The 25,000-nt window shown below is 38.7% G+C and overlaps 2 protein-coding genes, 1 long non-coding RNA gene and 1 pseudogene across 3 annotated transcripts in view; 2 read left to right on the top strand and 2 right to left on the bottom strand.

Moving 5' to 3' along the window:
• Positions 1 to 2,210, bottom strand: part of LOC138051371 (uncharacterized) — a 2,233-nt gene extending 23 nt beyond the window's left edge. The window contains exons 1-3 of the long non-coding RNA XR_011132786.1: positions 2,084 to 2,210; positions 267 to 433; positions 1 to 108 (exon numbers count right to left, since the gene is read on the bottom strand). The exon at positions 1 to 108 is cut by the window's left edge and continues 23 nt beyond it. This is a non-coding gene — a long non-coding RNA (uncharacterized lncRNA). The remainder of the gene's footprint in view (positions 109 to 266; positions 434 to 2,083) is intronic.
• An 8,504-nt stretch (positions 2,211 to 10,714) lies between these two features.
• On the top strand, positions 10,715 to 11,209 carry LOC138053137 (uncharacterized). The gene has a single exon (XM_068899809.1). The coding sequence runs from the start codon at positions 10,715 to 10,717 to the stop codon at positions 11,207 to 11,209; it is 495 nt and encodes a 164-aa protein (XP_068755910.1).
• A 132-nt stretch (positions 11,210 to 11,341) lies between these two features.
• LOC138053138 (uncharacterized) lies at positions 11,342 to 11,737 on the top strand. The gene has a single exon (XM_068899810.1). It carries the CDS (start codon positions 11,342 to 11,344, stop codon positions 11,735 to 11,737), a length of 396 nt encoding a protein of 131 aa, XP_068755911.1.
• A 2,201-nt stretch (positions 11,738 to 13,938) lies between these two features.
• Positions 13,939 to 25,000, bottom strand: part of LOC138053139 (adhesion G-protein coupled receptor D1-like) — a 103,312-nt pseudogene continuing 92,250 nt past the window's right edge.

The raw sequence follows: 25,000 nt of genomic DNA on the forward strand, positions 1-25,000 counted from the left end.
GTTGAGGATCGCTCGAAGGTACTGTGTCAATGGCTTTATCGCGGAGTCCACCGATGCGTAGAGGACTCGAAAGAAGCAACGCGATAGATGCCGTGGTAAGAATATTTCCTATAATCAAGTTGAAAGGGTAAAAAAAGTTAGAAAGAGAACGTCACCATAGATGATTAAAGCTTTTACTGATTGCAGCCTCTTCTATGGGCGTGATCAATTTTTATTCAATAAGACGTCGCCTCTTCTTATTTGTTAATTCATGTATTACAATCTACCTGTGCTTTGAGCTTGGACTGGTCCACAGGTTTTAATTCCAAAAAACGTTAAAACAAGTGATACGACTGCTGGGGTGACACAGCGACGAATGTACATCATGTTGTGTGCACCTGTGTTCTCGTAAAATAGCGAATCGTCAAAATGAATTTATCTCCAAAGTCGTGTCCTGGTACAAACAAACAAACAAACAAACAAATTAGTCCCACTCCTAACCTTCGCTCTTGAATTCGTAGCTGACGTTCGTATCTGAAAGATGGAGTGTAATTACATCCCTGAAAGTCTAATGAGAGTCTTAAAAATGAGGAACTGACATTAAGCATTAATCTTAAAGATCCAACTCTTTCGCACTAATTGAAACGTTCTTCGCACCTTGCCATTACTATTGTTGCAATATAAGTTTGAATCCTCACAGCTGAAGGATACACTAATATTTTGCAAGATATCACGGAGAAACAGGTTAGAATATTAATCAAGCAGCCCAGTATACCTCACTATGATGATGATGCTTTGTTCTTTTCATTGAATAAAATTAAAGATTAAATGAATAGGCTAGTTTCGAATAGACCATATTCGTATTCTCAGTATTGGACTGGAACTAGCTTGCAATAGAGGCTTATGCGAGGGAATCTTTTCAAATGCAAATACTTTTTAATATATTCCCCCGCATTAGCCTCTATTGCAAGCTAGTTCCAGTCAAACACTGAGAATACGAATATGGTCTGTTGTGCACCAAGAAAAGAACAGAGTCGAGGTTCATGGGAATAATTGGCATTTTTCTTTGTTTTGTTCTTTCGTTTCTGCACAATTCGAAACTATTGCAGCCTATTACACTCGTTTGCAAGGTTTCCTGACCACATAAATGTGCTTACATAAAAAGGGGGAATAAAAATCACCTGTTCCGCCAGTCCATATTGCCCAAGGACTAAGTCCTACAAGGACATACGGTGAGAAGTGATTGATTGGTTGCGAGTGCAACCAATCACGACCAGGAATCGATTTGGTACACGTGATCAAAACAGGAAAATAAAGAGTTATTAAAAATACGACTTTTGCTCTAACAGGTCATGACATCGGACTTCTAAGAGGCTTCTTGTCCGACTTTTATTGAAACAGTTCAACTTTCATTGTCATGCTGATTGTATGTCTAGATATACACAGCTGTGAAGAAAAAAAAAAAACCGCGATGCCTGTTGAAAAGGTTGAGCTTCCATTAAAAAAAAAATATATCATAGGGTTATCGATTTTGAGAACAAAAGTTGAAAACCCTATTTGTAAGATGTACTCCTTATCGAAAACAAATATGAAATACAGACTTTTGCTGGTTCAGAAGTTAAAAAACATTGTCAATTCGATTCACTTAATTCAAAGTAGCCTTTCGAGGGCCTCTGAATTTTTTTCGTCTTTGCACTTTAATCACATCTCTACCCTTTTCGCTTTTGGCAATTAAAATTCTCTTGTATGGACAACAGAAACAACACTCTTTTAGTTGAACCGGACGGATTCCAATCCTAAATCCTTGAGGAAAAATATTTTTAAAATTGTCCACTCTAAAAACACTTGCGATTTTCCTTGTTTTTATTATCACATGTTTACAATTTGACTTATCGTAAAGTTGAAACCGATCTGACAGAATAATGCGTATCTCGTCGGATTTCAGCTTTCGGAATGAACTATGCGCAGGACTCAAAGCTATTTGATGTGGCTCAAAACTCTTTCAGGATTATGAACATCTCGTGAAAAGCGCCTTAACCAACTGATATTAAAATGCTGAGGTCAACATATGTCGAAAAAATTCAATTCGCTGTTTTAAGCTCACCTGGTTATGTGATATTTAAGTCCTTTCTCACTCACCCAATTTCCATGACTGATTAGACAAAAGGAAGCAACTGTTTGGAAAGCGCCAACATGTAGGAACCCACATAGAAAAGTGAAAGAGGAAATTCAAAGACCCAGGTTTATATGTTTAACTGGTCCTTTTAAAAGGTTAGATCATTAAATAAATTGGCATTGGCCAGGATAGAATTATCAGAAAAAGATGGATGCAAATGAAGGTGATGGGAAAATTAATTGAACTCTTTGCACGGTATATTCTACCCTTACGTCTTCTGTCAGAATATTCTACCCTAAAGGGTACAGATACAGATAAATACGTCGGCAAAACGGCGCATCTTAATATGATAGCAAATTATAAAAAACTCAAGTAACTTCTCCAACAAGTGGAGATCGAGAGTAATAGCACGCTTCCTTTTTTGGACATCCAGCTGCTCAACAAACATGCACATGTTGAGACTAATAAGGTGTACGTTACAACCCACAAATACTGACCCCCTGCTACACTACAAAAGCCACGTAGCTAGAACACCGGTACAAACGTGGATTATTAAAAACGATGCTTGATCGTGCATTTCGACTTTCATCCAATTGGCACAACTTCTCTGAAGAATGTGATCGACTGAAATTATTGTTTTCTCGACTAAAATATCCATTTCACGGTTTGTTGCCGCCAAAGCATCGGATCAACCTGTTTCCTCACCTACTGTCAGCGATCGATTAGACCCAATTCGTGTTGTTTAATTCATAAGATCCACACGACCGTTCAGCCCGTTTTTGTCATGATTGAACAAGATCTCAAACTGCGAGAAGCTAAGCCACCGATTGTGAACCAACAGTGCCTCCTTGTTTACAAGTTTGAATGTGACCTGTATGTGCGATGCAGGTTATGTTGGTTTCACATGCCGCCATCTACATCAACGCGTTGAAAAACACAAAAACTCTTCTTCATCAATTGCCAAACATTTTCGCGACAAACATTCTTTGGCTGCAAAAGATCTTATAAAGAGTTTAGTGTTTTGATGAAGTGCCCGAACAAATTTGACTGCTTCGTCTAAGAAATGTTTTTATTCAAAAGTGAAGACCTAGTCTTAATGTGCAATCGGACTCAATTCGTGCTAAGGTTTTTAATTAGCTTTTACTAGCTTTCTCTTTATATGTTTTTATTGTCCGTTTACAGCTGCCAATATTTTTTTCTTCTTATATATATAAAAGAACTTATGAAGACTTCTTAAGGCAAATTGATTATAATCGAACGTCAAACGTTTCGCCTGTTAGGGCTTCATCAGTGACTGATAAGTCATTTTAAAAGACAGAATATATAACGTTTGCAGTCTCGTAGAAAACTTATGTTGCTTTGATGCTTTGTAAAATAACTTATCAGTCACTGATGAAGCGCTAACCGGCGACACGTTTGACGTTCGATTATAATCAATTTGCCTTAAGAAGTCTTCATAAGGTATTTAATATTCTACGAGGCATGGCATCACCGCATTTTTCAACATATTACCGTTCGGCGAAGAATTTAGTTCGCATCCAAAGCAACATAAGTTTTCTACGAGACTGCAAACGTTATATATTCTGTCTTGTAAAATAACTTATCAGTCACTGATGAAGCCCTAACCGGCGAAACTTTTGACGTTCGATTATAATCAATTTGCCTTAAGAAGTCTTCATAAGTTATTTAATATTATACGAGGCATGGCATCACCGTATTTTTCAACATATTACCGTTTGGCGAAGAATTTAGTTCCTATCCAAAGCAACATAAGTTTTCTACGAGACTGCAAACCTTATATATTCTGTCTTGTAAAATAACTTATCAGTCACTGATGGAGCCCTAACCGGCGAAACGTTTGACGTTCGATTATAATCAATTTGCCTTAAGAAGTCTTCATATGTTATTTAATATTATACGAGGCATGGCATCACCGTATTTTGTCAAAAGGTGGCTAAAGAAATTGTGAAACCAAGCCAATTCTGCTGACGTCACAAAGTTAAAAAAAGCTACCCTCCCCACCCCTGTGCTTTGGTCAGACAACTGCCAATCACCACCCCATGCCACACTGTGGGTTCACTCTAATTGGTGATCAAAGGCAAACTATCATTCAGGCTTAGACTAGTCCAGGAAAAATTGCCAAGACATCCTACACTGTAAAGTCTCACTTAACAAGGCCACAAACTCTAACTGCAGTTGAAGTCTCAAAGCAGCAACCCCCCCAGCCCTGTGCTTTTGACACACAACTCAGAGTTAGAACTGTCCCTGGGCTGTTTGGCAAAGCAGGCCTTGACGGCAAGCGCCCTCAATTTTGAGCGGCCACAATGGCGTGTCCTGGTACAAACAAACAAACAAATAATAGTATTTGTCCCACTCCTACCCCTTGCTCTTGAATCCAACTCTTTCGCGCTAATTTAAAAGTTCTTCGCTTTTTTCTATTTCTATTTTTGCAATATACTTTTGAATACTCACAGCTGAAGGATAGACTGATATTTTGCAAGATATCTTGGAGAAACATTAAAATATTAATCAAGTTAAGCACACCATGATGACCCTTAGTTTCTCCCAATGAAAGCAGATTAAATGAATAGGCTAGTTTCGAATTGTGCAGCAATAAAAGAACAGAGTCGAGGTTCAGGGGAATAATTAGCTAGCATTTTCCTTTCTTTTGTTCTTGTGTTTCTGCACAATTCAAAACTAGCCTATTAAACTCGTTTGCAAGATTTCTTGACCACATAACTGTGCTTACATACATACATACACTTTATTGAGCATCCTTGAAAAGGGCTTTTCAGCATCAATATTAAAAATTAGAATTAAATAGATGACTTAATTACTATATACTTACATATTACTTATACATTACTATGTACAAACAACAATTTTCGTCAAAGATCATTCATGTTACAAATCAGTTCATTAATTAAACGTCTCTGAAAAGCCTTAGTATTCGTGACTTCCCTTAAATCTTTACTTTAATTGTTCCAAACATATACGCCGCGATAATAAAAGGCGCATTGGCCAGCATTGATTCTACTAGATGGAATATTTAGACTATCTGTATATCTGGTCTCGTCTGTCTATCATGAATAGTAGCTCTAGTTTATTTGACAGATAACTAGGTGTCAGTCCTTTGAGACATTTGTGCATCATATATAACTGCATCATTGACTAAAAGTCTTTTTGCTGACATTTAGCCATCGGAGCGATCTTAAACCTGCAGAGATATGGTCATATTTGCGGAGTCCCAACATAATCCTGGCTGCAAAATTTTGAATAAGTTGAAGCTTATAGCTATTAGTCGCAGAGGTATTGTACCACACTGAGAAGCAGTAAAACAGCCTACTAAAAACAAAACTATTAATAATTGACAACCGCGTTTCCTTATCAAGTAAATGCTTAATTATATTGATTTGAATCAGTTTATTCATACAGCTAGCAACAGTTTTACGTATGTAAAATAAGAGAGACATTGGTCTAAAAACACCCCAAGATCCTTTGCTTCAGGTATCGATGATTTTGGTTTACCACAAAGCGTTATCGTAAAATCAGGTAACTGGCGTAGCAATTGCGGCACGCCTACCACAAGAAATTTAGTTTTATCTGGATTCAAAAGTAGTGAATTGTGTTAGCATTACATACAAATTTCGTTCAGGTCAGAGTTAACTGCAGTGACTGCATTATATAGCTCACTAGTTTTAAATTTCAAATAAAGTTTAGAGTCATCAACATAACAAGCAGATTGACAACATGTAGGTACAGTTAGTAAGTCATTTATGTAAACAGTAAACAGAACGGGACCAAGAATAGACCCCTGTGAAACTCCATAATCAACTGGGAGGGACTGCGAAACCACATCCCCAATACGAAAATACTGATACCTTCCCTTTAAGAAACTTTGAAACCATTCTAGCGCTGATGGAGACATACCAAGGCTACGAATTTTAAATAAAGCAACATGTCATGGTTTATATTATCAAAGGCCTTCGACATATCCACCAACACCAATATTGAGATTTTCTTTTCATCCATAGCTTTTAATAGCTCATCAGTGACAGACAGAAAAGCCGTTTCAGTGGAGTGCTATTTACGGTTGCCACTTTGAAATTGCGATAACTTGTTGTTATTGTCTAAGAATGTGACAAATTTCATTCACTTTGGATAGTACCGGTAGCAATGATATGGGCCGATTGTTACATGGATTTCCAGCATTTCCGTCTTAAGGAACACACGTCACTTCTGCGACTCTCCACGCACTTGAGAACGTATTAGATTTAAAGGAATTGTTCATCAGGGATATGATTATTTGGAAAGTGGCCGGTAAACTATCCTTAACTATTCTTGCTGGGACTTTGTCAAAGCCAGGTGCTTTGTTAGAAGGCAGATTTAGGATAATATTCGCCACATCATTCTCTGATACAGGCTGAAATTCGTACTGCTCACTCAGCGTAGATACATAAAAAGGGTGAGTGAAAATCACCTGCTCCGTCAGTCCATGTTGCGCAAAGGAACATCATCATCATCATCATCATCATCATCATCATCATCATCATCATCATCATCATTCAACACCCTTTTAGTTGAACCGGACGGATTCCAATCCTAAATCCTTGAGGAGAAACACTTTTAAAATAAAATTGTCCACTCTATAAATACTTGCGATTTTCCTTGTTTTTATTATCACATGTTTTCAATATGACTTATCGTCAAGTTGAAACCGATCTGACAGAATAATGTGTATCTCGTCGGATTTCAGCTTTCGAAATAAACTATATGCAGGACTCAAAGCTGTTTGATGTGGTTTAAAACTATTGCAGGATTATGAACATCTCGTGAAAAGCGCTTTTTAATGCAGCCTTAACCAACTTATATTAAAATGCTGACATCAACGTATGTCGAACATTCAAATCGCTGTTTTAAGCTCACCTGGTTATGTGATATTTATATTACGTCCTTTCACACTCACCCACTTTCAATGAATTAGACAAAAGGAAATAACTGTTTCGAAAACTCCAACATGCAGGAACTCACACAGAAAAGTGAAAGAGGAAATTCAAAGGCCCAGTATTATATGTTTAACTGGTCCTTTTAAAAGCCTAGTTCATGAAATAAATTGGCATTAAAATCGCCAGGATAGAATTATTAGAAAAAGATGGGTGCAAATGAAGGTAATGGTAAAAGTAATTGAACTATTTGCTTGGTATATTCTACCCTTACCTCTTCTGCCAGAATATTCTACCCTAAAGGGTGCAGATACAGATAAATACGTTGGCAAAACGGAGCATCTTATTATGATAGCAAAAATATTTAAACTCTTGGGTAACTTTCTTCCCTATTATTGTAAAGGCAAATTTAGTTTAAGCGTTGGAGGTATGTTAGTTTTTTTAATTCTTTAACTCTTGAAGGTAATATGAGTAAAGAAAGACGTCTTTTAAAAAGGAATTGAATTCGTGGGTGTGTTTACGAAAGAAATTAATTCGAAAGCGTTGGCATTAGCAAAAATTGCCCTTAATAGAGACCGGTGTTTTGGCTAAACTGCTCTTCACCACATCAATTTAATGGTAAGCTATTTATGTGCTTGTCCTTTATTTGTTGTCAGTTTAATTACATACTTTAATTGATTATTGAGAATTCGCTGCGCTGATTGGTTGCACTTGAGGTTATTAGTACGCGATAATCACCTATTTCTAAGCGGTTTTTATTCAAAATGACCGTAAGTCGTTTTGTTGAGGTGACAGCCGAAGAAATTAATTGTTTTAAAGAAAATGCATATTTTTAAAATAATCACTTATCATGTAATGATATTAATAATTATTCACCTCAGGCTCGGTGAATATCGGTGAATTAAAACTTATTCACCTCGTCTTGGGCGAGTAATTGTTAATTGTTGTCAGGTGTACGGTGATAATCTGGTGAGTGATTAAATCTCAAAATCATTAAGCCTATGGCGAAAGAATTTTACAATCTCAGACTCAGATCTTTTGTGTGTTTTTCCTTTGGAGGTTTCTAATTCAGAATGCAGTAAAAGTAATTGGAACCTTATGCGCCGGTCAACTCGAAACTTCAACATCTTCCCCCCGGGCAAAGCCCGGGCAATTGAACTTTTGGATTGAATCGTTCAAATTCCCGCCCCCTCGGGCCAAAATGCTGTTCAAATGCCCTACCCTATCGTCGGATTTGTCTGTCATACCCTCAGTAGAGAACAATCGTCGATGGCTCCTGACGTCTTAAACAAACACCTTTTGAAGACTTTTTTTGTAAGCCAATCGCTTAAAATGCTACATCTCTTCCTTTAAACAGTTCCATTTTGCCCAAACACGTGTTTTATAGATGTTAGTGTCTTCGGCGCGCGAAAAAATAGTCATTGAGACCCGACACTTCCGGTTCAATTTTCCTCACCCCACGCACCTCAGGCAAAGGTCAAATTCCCCACACCCGGGAACAGAGGATAGTCAAATGCCCGTGGTTTGACCCGTGGGGGGGGGGGGATGGATGTTGAGGTTTCGGTTTGATCGTTGATCGGCGCATTAGCCTATTAAGGGTTTCGAACATCCCGTTTTGGTAAACAACATACCTGTTTCAAATGTGTGGGGGTTCAGATTGATGGGAAGCTCACTTGGGACAGTCATATACACCTTATTCCAAAATGGCCGCCATTTTAGTATTTTTTGTTTCCATGCAAATTGCCCCTTATAGGGCCTCGCTTAAGATTAAATTTTATTTTGAATTTTACGTCTGAAAGCGAGGCCATAAGGGCCAATTTGCATGGAAACAAATGAATACTAGAAAGGCGACCATTTTGGAATACGGTGTATTGACATGATATGTAAGAAGGCTAACGCGGGCACTAGAGCGATGAGAAGTGTAGTGCCATTTGTTCCTTCTAATTCACTCAAGAATTTATCCGTGATAATCAACTTTGATTTACAAAATATTGAACGATGACCCTGCACCCAACCTAAGGAACTATTTCGTTAGAAAGAATACTAGTAAGACAAATTACCATTAATTGACTTCCTAAACGTCCGTACAGGGTAAAAACAGAATTTTCAATTGTTGGTGGTACTCTTTTGAGGCGTGAAAACATGAAAATGGAAAAATTTGGAAACTAAAGAAAAGTAACAAACAAGATGACTTTGTGATCCTGTTCAAAAACCAGTTTACAATAGGGTAATGTACCGACTTTGGCTGAACAAAAGCTATTTGTCTTATATGCCAGGGTACTTAGTTCGATGTTTTTTGCTTTTCATACTCAAAGCCTGTTTGGCTACCACTTTAGCAATTTCTCCAAGTGGCCGAACAATGAATTTCCGGTGGATTGCTTATCAGAATGTTAGAGTGACGATGGTTTTTCCAATAGAAGTCTCATCCCTCTCTACACATCCGGAAAAAAAGGAACGACAAAAAATATGAAAAGGCTAGTATTCAGCCTTTTCATATTTATAATAAGTTACTCAGTATTTATCACTGACATTCGTTAAAATTTTAAGATTAATAAAATTAATGTTTAAATGAATTTGTCTTTTTTCAGGTGTACTCGGCAGCTGCGCATGTGTTTGCAACCGCTGTCCACAAAGCAGACCCCGAAAATACCAAAACTGAAAACAAACACGATGCAGCAATCGTTTGGTCAGAGGACGCAACATACCAGGGTTTCAGAGCATTCGTTATAGTTTAAGAACTTTGACGGTATTCATAGAAACGTGTAAGTGGTGAGTGATTCCCATAGCAACAAAAAACACTTTTACAACATTAAAAAAATTAGTGGGTCAACGAAAGGAACACATCTATCGCTTTCAATTTGTCATTATGATCATAATCGAATTTATTTATTTCTTGTTTGGATTTCGATCATTCCCATTAAACTGATCACGCGGTCAGCAGATGCGAGTGATCAACAACAGATATTCCAAACTGGATCTCAATTTATGAACAACAGGTTTGAAACAAGAAACTTAAACTTTAGTGAATTTCGCCTTCTCCAGAAGAAAGTTTAAACAAAAATCACAAGACCTCAAATAAGAAAAAAAGTCTTTTTGGTCAGAAAAGACCGTGAATTCGCCGAGAGCTTAATTCCCAACGCCGCAACATTGATTCATCTTCCAAAAAGACATACGTACCAGTTGCAATTTTTATTTGATGTCCAAGAATGGCTCAGGTGAAATAAATTAAAACATAGCAGAAACGATTGGAAAGCTACATTCAAGCACGATGACTGAAATGTTGATTTTGTTTTATACCCAGGACATTTTAGTACTGTTCAGCAGTGCATGAAACGCCCCTGTTAGCTCCGACGTGTACTTTCCTAACACCAACCCTCCAATGAGAGCCGAAGGATACAGCTACTGCAATGTACTGAATTGTCATCTACTTGGTACAAGGTCGTGCAAAATTCAGTCCTTGACGATCAACGTAAGAGTCGTTTTAGTGCACACAACCCTAAACCCTCTAAGTTGTTACAAATTAAAAGGAATCAGAAAATCTCATTTTTTCAGATGATCTTCGAAGAAAAACTAAAGCATTAGGGGCCTAATGGAATGGAACTCCAGCTTGTATGTATGTTTTGTCGACCATGAAAAGGCTTTTGATAGCGTTCACAGGAGAACCTTGTGGAAGATCATGGAGAGTTATGAGATACCTTCGAAGCTTGTCAGAATGGTCAACGCAATGTATGATGGTAGAGAATGCGCGGTTGTTGAGGGCACAGGTCAAACTGACTGGTTCGATGTGAAGTCCGGCGTAAAGCAGGGGTGTAACATGTCAGGGTTTCTGTTCTTACTTGTGATCGACTGGATCATGAGAAGGACAGTAACGGGTGCTAACACTGGCATTAGATGGAAATTGTGGTCCAAGTTAGACGACTTGGACTTTGCTGACGATATTGCACTTACATCCAGTACGAAATGTCAAATCCAACAGAAAGTGACAAATCTCAGCACTACCAGCAAGAAAACTGGCTTGAAAATCAATTCCGAAAAGACAAAACTCCTCAGACTTAACACGACCAGCAACGAGAACGTCCAGATTGACGAACACGATATTGAAGATGTAGAAAGTTTTGTCTACTTGGGTGCAAGTCAGGTGGCACAGAAGAAGACATCAAAGCAAGGTTAGGGAAATGCAAGGGCTGCATATAGTAAGCTGGATAAAATATGGAAGAGCAGTAAATTTACCTACAAGACTAAGACCAAAATTTTCAAATCTAATATCCTCTCGGTGTTGTTGTATGGTTGTGAGTGCTGGCGAATGACCAAAACAGATGAGAAAAAACTGGATGCATTCTTACATAAGAGCCTTCGTCGGATGTTTAAGATGTACTGGCCAATGCGGGTAACAAACGAGGAGATTAGAGTAAGAGCAGGATTGGAGACAATAAGTAAGCAAGTGGCAAGGAGGAGATGGACGTGGTTAGGCCATGTCCTCAGAATGGACCATTGCTCACATCCACGAATTGCTCTAACATGGGTGCCTGAAGGCAAACGGAAAAGGGGTAGACCGCGTGAGACTTGGAGAAGGACTATCGAAAGAGAGATGAAAGAGAACGGTTTAGGAACATGGGCAGCAGCAGCATCGGTTGCGGAGGACAGAACAGCATGGAGGCAGAGAGCCTACAGCCCAATTCTCCACTTGGAGAACGGATAAATGATGATGACGTTGCGTAAATTTAATGGGATTGGGTTTTTAAGTGTTTTTGTTATGCTACGAACGTCTTTGTTCAAAATAAATGCATGTCTTTTAAGTTCTTATCCTTTACTTTCATTAGAATAAAGCAGAATTGTACTGTCTTCCTCATGCACGTGGATAGTGCAGACTTACGAGGAAATTAAGTCCACCATTTTTGCTGTACTATTGCAGGCTTGAGCGCTAAGCGTGACGTCATTGCGCACACTGGCTTGAACGGTCATCACTTCTTTTCATCCCTCAAACTGACGTTTCCCTTTTCATTCAACTTATACGACGTACAGTCTACTTTAGACTTCAAATCTTCTTACGAAACAAAGATTTTAAACAAGCTGAGAAGATTCACAATAGGCAAGGCAAAGAGTTGAACCCGTATCGATGGCTTCACTTTGCAGTTTCCGATATCCACTAGAACAACGAGACAAGCTCCCGTAAAATCCAATTTTTTAGAGTATTGACATAATAGTACCCAGCAAAACAATTGAAAGTTAACCGTCTTCAACGGGGTTCTTAGACCTAAATACTGAAGATCAGCGCGGCATAGCTTAGAAACGTTATTTCTTGTTGAACTAAAGCTGTAATTCTCCCTGTTTTCATTCTTTTTAGAGCGGTAAGCTTGTCAATATTAACATGGGTATTGCGTCGTGTAATTGTTACGAAATGTCCAATGTCAGTTTGAGGGATGAAAATTAGTGTTGACCGGCTTGAACGCGGGATACTTGAAAAATGGTTCAGTGAGTTATTGTGGGCTGTTCTAATACCTCCCTGTTAAAATGAAGTCCTTCTCAAAGAATGGATCATCTGAATTTAGAAGGAAAAACTTGCTAAATATCCAGCACCGTCACAGCTGTTCGGATCATTTCAAACCCTCCTCTTTTGAAGGTGTTTTGGTTACAGTGATCGATGCGACAGTTGCATGTAATTGATGAAATGTTACCTTTGTGACCCGAAAAAAAAAATCAGTTGAAACCTGACACTTCCGGTTCCATTTTCCCCACCCCACCCGGGCAAAGTCAAATTTCCCACCCCGGGAAAGGCCTTACCCATCAAAAGCCCCGGGTTTGCCCGGGTTGGGAAGGCAGAGATGTTGAAGTTTCCATTTCAACGGCGCATAATTCTCGCAAGGATGACTTTACCTTTTAGTGAATAGCATATTTTAGCAATCTATTTCAAATTATATTTTTCAGGTTGTTGTATCACTTTTAAATGTAGATTTAATTTCATTAATTGATCAATTATTGGTAACCTACGTATTTAAGTATTTGTAAGACGGCCGAAATGGTCGACGCAAGAACAACAGATTTGAGCTACGTTTTACGAGTTTATTAGAATCAACAGAGTGATAAAATGACAATAAAACAGGAACGAGTAACACTAAAAACAAAATAAAACAAAGCTACAATAAGCTAATGAATTAAAAATAGAAAATTGATATTATTTACAAGTTGAATAATAAAAACCATCCTAAATAGCTGATACATGACAAAAAATGCTTGCGAATCAAAAGGCAAAGAAATTATTAACAAAACAAGCAAAAAGAGTGTAAATTCTAAACAAACTAAACAATGTTATAATCCAAGAACCATTTTATGAAGCACGGACTTGCCAATAGCAAGAGCTCTTAGCACTGAATGCTACGTGAAGCTACAACAGTACATTAAAAGTAATAATTGTGAAATAGTCATAACAAACGGATGATTTGGAAATAAAATCATACTGGGGTACTCGTCGGGAATTTTGAAAAGAACCCCTAAGAGGTACCAAGATCCTGTCTAGTGGTCGTGGCATAATTTTTTTTCACCCCTAAAAGGTAACAAATTATGGGTTTTAATAAGATAAAATGAACAACTAGTTAATTGCCAAATATCACCTGTCATAAATAGTCGACCAAAAACCATAAAAGGTACCGATAAAGATCCTGCTGTGGACCTTTTGAGGCCCAACACCCCCGAGGGGGTGTAGGGAGTAAGTTTGCTACCCACTTATTTAATTTAACTTAAGTAAATAAATCAATTGTCACATCAAATAACGCCACTATTGCCCACAGCTTTCTAATATCGTTCTTGTTAAAGAAACTGAATATGTTAGAAAACTGAATTGTACCATTACTGCGGCTGTCTTTTTAAAATAAAGATTGTTGTAACTTTTTCATGGCAAATATATTACAGATGAGTTTCTTCGTAATCTTGAACGCTAGGACTCCAAGAACGGCTAGGGGTAGGGGTAGGGGTAGGGTTAGGGGTAGGGTTATAGGTAGAGTTAGGGGTACGGTTGGGGGTAAGAGTAGGGTTAGGGGTAGGATTAGGGGTAGGGTTAGTGGTAGGGTTAGGGGTAGGGTCCTTTGTCTTAGATGTATTTTTCGCTGCATTCGAGGTGCACCGATTCCTTAATTTGGCTATTTTGGCTCTATATAGCTATATTGACTTTCCACTGGCAGCAAATGACAGGAAGATGAACAGACCTAAGAAACATGCACAAATATCATCAGTAAATGTAGTTTTGTAACGAAATGCTAAGAACTCCTTATATTTCTTTGAATTCTTATCCTTCTAGATTTAACAGTACCCATTTCGGATGTAGGCTGATTTCAATAAGCGTCACTTTTTAATAAGCGTCACGTGTCTCCTTGCTCTTCTTGCCAACTTCAACATCACTCGTTTCTCAGAATACAGGCAATTTACGTCACAAAGTGTCACCCAAATGCAGCTCTTTAATTAACTAAAGTTTAACTGCTTTATTTACCCAAGCTAACAATAATGATAACCTTTGCGCTTACCTTCTTGTTGAAAATAGGTGGCAAATGTTTAGACTTAAAGGGACACTTCGAGCTTGATGTCAAAATTGGCAGTGCACCTAATCATAGTTAATCTAGGGACTGGTTATGAAACCCTGGGAATTTCAAAAGCAGGAACAATACAGTCGCAATTAGATGTTAAACCGACAGTGACCCTGCACAATATTTTGGTTTTGGTTCGCAAGTTAATTTCGAATAAATTAGCCAAAGCTTTTGATTGGTTATCCTGCCGAAAAAAGAATGTTTTTGTCAGGTTTTGTGCTTGGTCAAGGCCAAAAAAGCGAACAAAAACATGAAACAAAGAAACTTGTTGAGTTTCATAACCAGCCTACATCTATTAACTATGGTGGAGTTGAGCCGGGTATCTAGCGCAAAGCGGGATGGCTAACCCCAAAGCTCAGATAGGGAAGTTCGTGTGAACCCACTGATTAGAACTTTGGAATGGTATGTAGCCACCTTACTTTCTTACTGAACTTTTGATTGGTCTGACAAGCGAAGGTACACTATTTACTTCTCAAAATCTTAGAAGAAGACTCAACCCACGCTACGCTTCACGGTGTAAGCACTGGTTATTGATAACAAAGATGATGATGTTGATGATGACCATTACGATGATAATAATGATGACACTTTTGAAGCGTGGACAGAACGGCTTGTCATATGAAACTTTCAGTAAGATCAAGTCATTCCAAATGAGTATCCTTTAGGCATTCGTATATGTGACCATATCATACAAAGAAAAGATTGTTTGAGATTCGTATTGAAAAACAACGATACTGAGGGAGGTGCAAAACTAAATATGAGGTAACCAACTGAAACTAAATTACAGGACGCTGGTGATTACAACGAATAAGTATTGTTTCATATTAGAAGCATTTAAATCGAAACCTTGGACGGTTTAACAAATGACGAAAGTTGATTGCGTTCGATTATGTTCAAAAAGAGAATCTTGCGAGCTGAAAGATCCTCAGGTATAGTCAGATTATAAAATTTGACCGCGGTTTAATTGAAAGGAAGTTACTTATGGACGTTTCAAAATCACTTCGTTTTTTCTTCCCAGACCGACGTCAGGAAAAGAACGTTATTTAGGGGTGGAAATATGAAGGAGAATATGTTAAACTGTATCTGACTCTCCCGACTAACGCTCCTCACAGCCTTGTTTCCTCCCTTCGGCTTAACAATAAACGGATCCCTCGTCCTTACGTGATCCAGCCCTCACCCCTCTTAATAACTGAGAGTTTGAGGACAGCGGCAACGGCAACAAAAACGTCACTCCAAAATATAAAGTATATAACTTAGTGCTATTGCAAATATTTCGCGATAATTCTTTCTGTCTTGTTCACTTTGTACAATTACAGGCGAACTATCCAGTAACCGGGTGGGTACGAACTGTTTTAAATTGAGTCAAAGCAGAAAATGAATGGTTCATTGTTATATGCTCACGTTGTCATCAAAACCTAAAATTTGGTGATTTCACGATGTTGTTTTTTGGAGTGCGGCAGCGCTTGCAGCACGATTTTTTTCCTTTCTTAAGCAATAAAATTTTTGCTTTGTGCCGTTGCCGTAGCCGTCGTCTTTGCTTAATTAAACTCCCTTTTGAACGTTCCAACTGAAAAGCCAGCTTGAAAAACTATAGATTCTAAGTAGCCCTTTAAGACCCCGAACAAAGCTCTAATTATGGTTTAGGGTTGGACATCACTGTTCTGTCGTGCATTTTTGTGCCCCATTGTTTCCTGAGCCAAAACCGAGAATCGTTATAAGAGCTGCATGAGTCCTGACACAAAGACTAAGCTGAAATCATAACTACGGCAAATCAGAGATAAACAAAATCGTGCAAAAATGAAGAAAATAAAACAAAGAAAGAGCATAATACCTTGAAGGCTGTTCAGAATAACATACGGGTACCACAAAAATGACAAGGCCTTAACGTTGGCAACGATTCCAAGAATCCATGTCACCCCCATGACTGACGCCATTTTGACAAAAACCAAGGCTACGCCGGTGCTATGCCGCTGATTGGTTACCTTCTGCGTTCTCTGGAAAAAAAAAGTTCGTCACTGATAATGTTGGAATGGCACCAAGCAAGGAAGACTTAACCGTTACACAAAGTGTGCCCCTTTTGCATGCGAAACTGTGCCTGGTTTAAGAGACATTTGTCAATGGTTGCGATACCTTCTCGTAAAAGCTAGTTCTTGCTCTCTTTCAATAAGAATCATGGACTTCCGGTCTGTATAGCAGCAGTCCTTTTATTATTCACTGGTGTGTCGCATTTTGAAAATCAGTCAGCTAATCAGCCGTCAAGCAATTAATTGATTGCTGATGATTGGCTTGAGACTAAGGGTTCCCGTCCATCTGTCAGTTTCAGCCTTGCAGTACAAGACCCGTTGCTGTGTGGTTAGGCAGCAATCATCCGTTAGTTGGCGAGTGTGGCGGACTGCCATCCTCAATCACTCAGACAGTAGCTATTTTATATATTCAGTACATCGTTTCGAATGCTATTATATCAAAATCTGATAAATACATATCTAATAGCTTTGTCGACGTACCTTCCTTGTCTTTACAATGTGCAACACGGTATGCACCAATGCAAATGCATTGAAGAGCATTATCAATGCAACTGGCGCAACAAAGAAATAAAGAACAGCTTGGGGTTTGGATATGAAACAGTATGCCTCTCCTTCTCCTGTTAATCAAAGCGTGGAAACATATAAATCAATCATAAGGTTTTAAGTGCAAGCAAGAAGGAGCGACTTAAAGGTATACAAAATGAACTGCACTGCCGTGACACAGTCCTTTTAAATTCATATTGAGACAGCAGACCTACCGTATCCAATGAATCCTTTGCTGAAAATTTGGTCAATGATCACAAAGATGGACACGGCAATAGCAGGAACTCCCCATCCGAATAAACAGTATCTCATTAAGCGTTTATTCTGGTTTCCTTGACGATTCGATCCATGTCCGCCGTCTAGGTTAAAGAAAAATTCCATTTAAAATAATAATCAATAGTGATAATAATAATAATAATAATAAAAATAAAAATAATAATAATAATAATAATAATAATAGTAATAACATTAATAATAATAATAATAATAATAATAATAATAATAATAACACATGAAAAAAATTACTCTGTTCCTATTGCAGTGCAGATCAGGTGTAACACAAGTGCAAAAAAGTTTAATACCGGTGCAAAAGACTGTAATACCATTGCAAATTACGCATCAAAATTTTGGATTATGATTGTCTAATAAACAATAGGGTTTGGTCAGAACAAATCAAATCTTTTGTTTCCAAATCAAGCGCGCGGCCTGGATGGCGCAATTTTTCCCTGATTGCGTGATACGCGTGTCTTTATTCTGCTTAGGCATCTCGACAGTCACTTTTTTCATGTTTATTATTGTTAAGTAATCATATGATTTTTGTGATGCTATTTGGAATAAAATAGCACTTGTAAATTTTTTCAAAGACGAAGAAAATTGCACGAGCCCGTAGGGCGTGTTCAATTTGTAATTATTTTCAAAGACTACAAATTGAACTCGCCGTACGGGCTCGTGCAATTTTCCTCGTCTTAAAAGAAATTTATTCTTGCTTATTCATTACAAATTGCACTCGAAATCATGCCACTGCCTATACGACTACTAACAAAAATCATTTTCTTTGAGTCTTAAGGTTCTTTTGCCGAGCACGAGTGCTCTACTAATTAAATAACTTAAGCGTGTTTCATGCTCCTTTTCGGCCTATGTTCGGAAGGCGCGTAATTAGATTTTACCGCAGGCGCCCCCAGCAATGCATAACTATTATGTAGTAAGATAGCTCAATGGTGAAAAGAGAAGAGTTAACAATTAAGTTAAGTTGAAAAACTGAATGTCTTTCTCTCGCAATAAACTTTCCCCACCTCAAATATCTTGTTTGCTTTTGTTCTGTGTCGATTCATTAGCCATTCTTAATATAGTGAAATCAATACTCGTTTATACACTATAAACGAGTACTGATTTCACTATACCAGCAATGGATAATGAATCGACACAAAACAAAAGTCATTAACATATTTGAAGTAGGGAAAGTTTATTGCGAGAGGAAGACATTCCGATTTTCAACTTAACTTGAGTTTTAACTCTTTTCATCATTAAACTCTCTCACTACATAATAGTCATTCATTGCAAAATCGTGTTGTGAGCTTGGGGCGCCTGTGATTTGACAAGCATCAAGAAGTGTCCAGTTGCTCTCCTCCCAAACTTCAACATCGCTCGCGTGCGGGAATACATGACAATCAACGTCACAAAGTGTCCCCCAAACTTCAGTCCTCAGAGTTAAAGATAAACAACTGCATTAGCTTCAACCAAAAAATAACGCTAACTGCCTTTATCCCTATCTCATTGTTGGAAATAGATAGCAAATGTTCAGACTTTAACATGGACACTTCGTGTTGGAAATCGAATTACGTGCATTTGTGGACAGAAGTGTTGACGTACTCTTATAAGCTTACCCGTGGAAGTAAATTTCTTGTGCACATCATATGCCATAGCATTCATCCACGTGAAAGAGCACAAGACAAAGTAATGGAGAAGAACGGCAATGACCTGACATTGCTCACGACTGGAAGTCTTCATTGCTGAGAGACGCCTTGATACAGCAGCAAAGATAGCGACAAGTTGATAATGATCCTTCCAGGCAAGTTGCGCAGTTCAGAAAATAGAGCGTAAGTCGCCAACAGGAGAAATATGGAAGCCATTGACGTTATGCAGCCAGCTGAAGTCAATATTTGGAGAGATATTGGCGTTGTTTTAGTGAGATAGCCTGTGCTTCGCTGTTCCGCCAAAACTGTAGCATTTCTTGAAAAGTTGACGCAAAGTAGCAAAATATTCCCGCGAATTGTGTACTTCGTCTTCTCATAAGTCCTATGGTGAGGTTTAATGTAGACGGTACCATTAAGGCGTTGTTCATAATCGCTTTGGTTGAAAGCTACGAAAGTGCAGTTTAAATTCAATAACAACCTTGTTTTGTTTGACATGAAATCAACGGGTGCTGTTTGTTCTGGGAAACGTTCGAGTCAAATCGGTGTAAAGTGAATGTTACAATGCTTTTACATTTTTCAACGCATGGGTCGTACACTTCGTCAGAATCACATAACCAACTTTGTTCAGGATTGCTCCACTCCTGGTCCATTCTCTTTTCTTGGACTATAACCCTCGTCTCGAAGGAGGAGGTAAAATCAAACAGGATGGTCAGAGGCGGAGGAGTTACTTGAAGTATATGACCACAAAGGGTTGTCAAAGAGCTGGGCTTAAATCCGTTACACAATGCGCATTGCAGATTTCGAAATCTTGTCATCTTCCCCTTGGAAAAAACAGGAAAAGCATACCCTAGGCACTGTGATTGGCAATACGATCCATTTTTCTCCTGACCAATTGCAATCCCCGAACAGTCTTGAAAACGAGGGATGCACTGCTTTAAGTCTTGCACCCACGATTCTGTGAATTGTAGCGAACAGTTGGCATGCGCGAAGCGCAGAAATTCACTAAGATTGAACGCCGTTGTGTTAACCCATTCAAAACAAAACGCATCGAGTTTCCACTAGGTAATATTCACTGCGCCATTGCACCTTGCACAAAAGACATTTCTGTAAGTAATGCGCCTGCTGTGATCAAACACTGGCCAATCATTTAACAGATCGCTTCGATCTTCATTTTGACATTTACGGCGGACAATCTCATCTGTCCAGTTCCTTGAACATGTGCTCCACACTGCAAAACCCTTAACATTCTTTGATTCGAATAGTCTTTCGACAGGGCGACAGATTTCATGCTGGCTTAGTGGGTTTCCTCCAGGGTTGACTCGCTTTCTGCACCTGCAAATGATAACGATAGCGATGACGCTGAAAATGACGATGACGATAACGATAACGATACTAACCACCTTATTCAAGTTTCAGTTTTGTCTAGCTGAGTGCAAGTGCTTTACTAATTGGGGAGACTGTAAATCAATTCAAATCACTCTTCATTAAAGCAAGTCCAATCAAATGATGGTTTTAGGCAAGAGAGGAAAACCAGAGTACCTGGAAGGAAACCTCTAGGGGCAGAGTCGAGAACCATCAAACTCAAACCATATCTTTGAGTTCGGAAATGCAACCCGGGCCACAATGCTGAAAGGCAAGGACTCTTCCCCTAGCGTCAACGCCACAGCCTATTCCCCTACGGCCAGGGAAATTTATCGTAAATTCACCAAGACGCATTATCTATCTATCAGTTTGTACGTCATGGAATTTAATCGCCATGATTATATTTACCACCGTTTTGAAACCCATTGTTGCTTTTCCTGCGCTACTTCACACAAAGGCCAAGAGTTTTTATCCTAATAGTTCTCTATCCAATAACTTGTAAGGAATATATTAACTTTACTTCTATTTAAAGAGAAGTATTGCTGCAAATTGCGATACGAAAGCTTATGTTAAACATTACAAAGAGTAAATCAGGCATGCAACACTTGGCGATGGAACGACCTGGTGATCTGATGGACGTAATTTAAATCTAAGAATATGGAAGCAGGAGACAATGTTGAATGATTTTGTACTGTACTTCGGCTAGTCAAATCTGAGCTCTTCAGCTACAACCATGAAAATTTAACTTTGTTAAAGCGTATTTTCATGTGCATAAATTAATGCGCACCGAAGATAATAATGCAAAAAGGTTTAAATGTCTCAAAATTTTTGTCCAGGCTTGTTTTGTTTTTTTTTTTTTTAGAAAAAAGCAAAAAGGGAGAAGTGATCCTCGCCTTTATCTGGACAATTTAAGACACCAGGGTCAGCGGTTGTTCAAAAGCCGATTAACGCTAATACCAGCTTAAAAATTAACCCAGGATTTTATTTCTCTACTCCCAAGTGCTGTTCAACGCTGATATTCGGCAAAACTTAACATTAGAAGAAGTCAAGCTTGAAAAACAAAAATAAGCAAAAGAAACTTTCACCAAAAAGTTGAAAACTTGAAACAAAAGTTTACACTAATCCTGGATTAAGTTAATCGGCTTTCGAACAACCGGGCCCTGAACAACTCAGGTCCCAGTTGTTCAAACGATGGATAGCGCTATCCACGGGATAAATCACTATCCAGAGGATAAACACTAGCAAAACCAATTGAGTTATCCAGTGGATAGCGCTAACCATCGTTTGAACAACTTGAGCCGGGTGGCTTCAACGGGATTCGAACCAAGGACCTCTGCAATGAGGGTGCAATGCTCTATAGACTATATAGGTTACATATGTTACATAGTCTATACAGATAATATAGATTATATAGGCTATATGGAAAGTCGCTTATAATTATTGCTTACAATTTGTTGAAATCAAAGCAGCAGTCGCCATATCCATCACAAAATTTATCGCAGAAACATCGTATTGGTTCTGAGCTCCTTGGATTATCCAAAGCGTTTCTCTCGTCCACACCACACCTATTGCTGCAACTGTATCTCTCCCAGTCCACTCTCATAAAACCAAAAATATCAGTTTGTTCTTCTTGAAACTTACGGATCTCTTCAGTCCAGTTTGTTCCCTGCAGATCTACGCAGATGATTATGTAAGACTCACAACTGAATAAACAGTGAGAAAATAATTGTGTTTAAAATGTTAAATCTTCATAAATATTTCAATTGAAGTACAAAAAGAGAGGCGCTATTTCTCAGAGGACATGCTTTAAGGACTTTAAAATGACTTAGTTTTCATTCAGAACTTTGAACTGTTATGAACGTTTTATTTCAACCTAAGGACTTTGAACTTTGCACCTATCATGTTTATTGTCTAACAGAACAACGCTCATACAAAAATATGGCCGCTCCCATTTACAACGAACCGCCAATAAGTCATGTGACCGGAAGTATATGTCACAGTGCCCACCTTAGTACTGTTCATGGCCTCGCAGCTTTCTTATTGCATTGTTAAGTTTGTTTATCTGGAGGACCCTTTAAGCCTTATTTATTGCAAGATTCCTGTCCTTTGTTCCTGTTTTGAATCATTTTCTTTCTTTACAAAAGGAAGAGTGTTACGATGCCACGTGATAGTTGTTGACCAATCTGACACCAGTTTTGCCATGTGCTCGCTGCCCTGAGCAACCCTTTCATTGTAGTTTGCCTGGAGTGAATTTCACGCATTAAAATCGTTTCTTTCGTTCACATGGACTCTTCATTCTATTACAAGTCCAGATACGTTGTAGAGCAACATTACAATTGACTTCTATATAGATCGATTAATAGTCTACTACAATTAAGTGGTGTTTGATTGCAATTTGAAATAAGTCGAGACCAATTTTCTGCCATGGTCCTTTACCTTCGTAGTGTTCCTTGGGTAGTTCTCGAGCGTTTCGCGGTTACATTTCTTGGCAGAAAATCAGCTAACTGTTCTATGTCACTAGATATGCCTGGCCAAAACACATTTCCTCTTGCTCGACGCAGCATACTGTCGTAACCAAGGTGTGCACTATGAAGTCGCATCTTAATAGACGTGCGTAGCTCTGAGGGTATCACATCTGCTTCTCGCTTTAGTAATATGCCATCCAGTATGCTGAATTCAGTATGCTAAAATAATCAATACTTCTTAATATGTCATTACTAAAATAATTAATACTTCGCCTCAATCCGGCCAGTTTCTTTCTGTCTGGAAAAGTGCTTTGGTACATCCCGTTCTAAAAAAGGGCTGTCAGCCATCTGCAATTTTAAATTATTTCTAAATTGACGGAACTTGCTGTTTTCATCCAACTTCAAGTGCATCTGACAACCTGTAATGTTCTTCCATCCTACCAGTCAACATACCGGCGTTATCACAGTACAGGGACAGCTTTACTCAAAGTCCATGATGATATTCTCGTTAATATGAATAATGGTCATGTTACAATGGTCTTACTTCTTGACCTATCGACAGTATTCAAAACGATAGACCATGATATCCTGCTTCATAGACTTCAGTATGTGCTTGGCATCAACCGGTCTGTTCTCTCCTGGGTTTCATCGTACCTTACCGATCGCACTCAACGCATCTGTGTGTCTGATTTGCTTTCATTTGAATTTGCCCTTCCATGGGATGTTCCGCAAGGGTCTTGTTTACGACCCCTTCTTTTTATCATTTACGCTAGTAAACTCTTTGAAATTGTTGATTCACATCTTCCAAATGTACACGCCTAAATAACAAACTTTTGCTGAACGATGATAAGATAGAGTTGATTCTTTTTGGCACTAGGCATGCAGCAACCAGCCAAAGTATACGAATTCAGGCGGCAATGTTACCATTACGCCAGCTCCCGTTGTCAAAGACTTAGGCACGTGGCCTGACATAAATTAAATATCGGTCATCATATTACGAAGCAATGTGCCTCCTCGTTATTTTTCTTGTGACGCATTAGGAAATTTCTATCTATGAAGAATATAGCCTGGGTAGCAAGCGTTTCCAGCGGGTGAGGAGCGAACCTATTTTTCCCGCCACGCGAGAATAGGGCGAGCGCAAAAAAAAGGGGGGAAGGGGAGGAGAGGAGAAGGAAACGCTTGCGGACAAACCCCTCGATTTTGAAAACTCCCGTTCGCCCACGAACGGAGTCTCTGATTGGCGCGACTCGGATTATTTGATTATCAGTCCCTCATGTCAAAATAATGTATTCCTCGTAGCAAGCGAATTAATTAGAAGAAGTAATTCGCTTTCCGTGGACTGATTTTCGCTTTTCGCTGGCTGGAATCGGTCACTACGCAGGGTAAATGGCGGAGAGATCTTTTCAAGAAATAATATATCGAAAAGTTAGCTCCATTGTCAATAAAGGATTTAGCGGTGGCTTGATCGCACGAGAGAAGAACAACGAATTTCGATTTATTAAACAGCTCGTCCAAGTGGGAGATCATCTCGTTGTTCTTCCCACTGGTTTCGAGAAAAACCTCATTTCTTACGAAAACAATGCTTACGTATAAATTATTAGTCCTCTCAAAAGTATTGCGAATTATTAAATCAAGGAAGCCTGCAATGGGGATTTCGGCTGGCAGGTAAACAGACTCCTAAACGATTCAATCTTGCGAGATCCTTGTGTTTTGCAACGCTGTGGAGTAATACTGTTGAAATCCTGTAGTGTAATGTCGACGCCTTAAATTAGGATTTCTATGCCTTGACATTATTGCAGAAGCAAGTGCGACGCTATTTGTAACTGTTCCTTTAATTTTAACAAAAAACCATAAGCAGTCTCGGAATTGGAGGCCTGGTACCCCAGCATCATAGCTGTGGAGCCAGAAAACAACAAGACGTGAACCCAAAATCAATATGGCGGAAAAGTTGGTGGATGTTGTTGCAAAATTAAGACAGCGTGGGACAAAGGATCAACCACCGAAACTCCTATGCGACATAAAAATGGTTTAAAAACGTCGTTACCTATTTTTTTATGCCAGAAATTTGGATCAGTCGGGCG

The sequence above is a fragment of the Montipora capricornis genome, chromosome 6 (assembly GCF_036669925.1).
Source record: "Montipora capricornis isolate CH-2021 chromosome 6, ASM3666992v2, whole genome shotgun sequence".
Taxonomy (NCBI): domain Eukaryota; kingdom Metazoa; phylum Cnidaria; class Anthozoa; order Scleractinia; family Acroporidae; genus Montipora; species Montipora capricornis.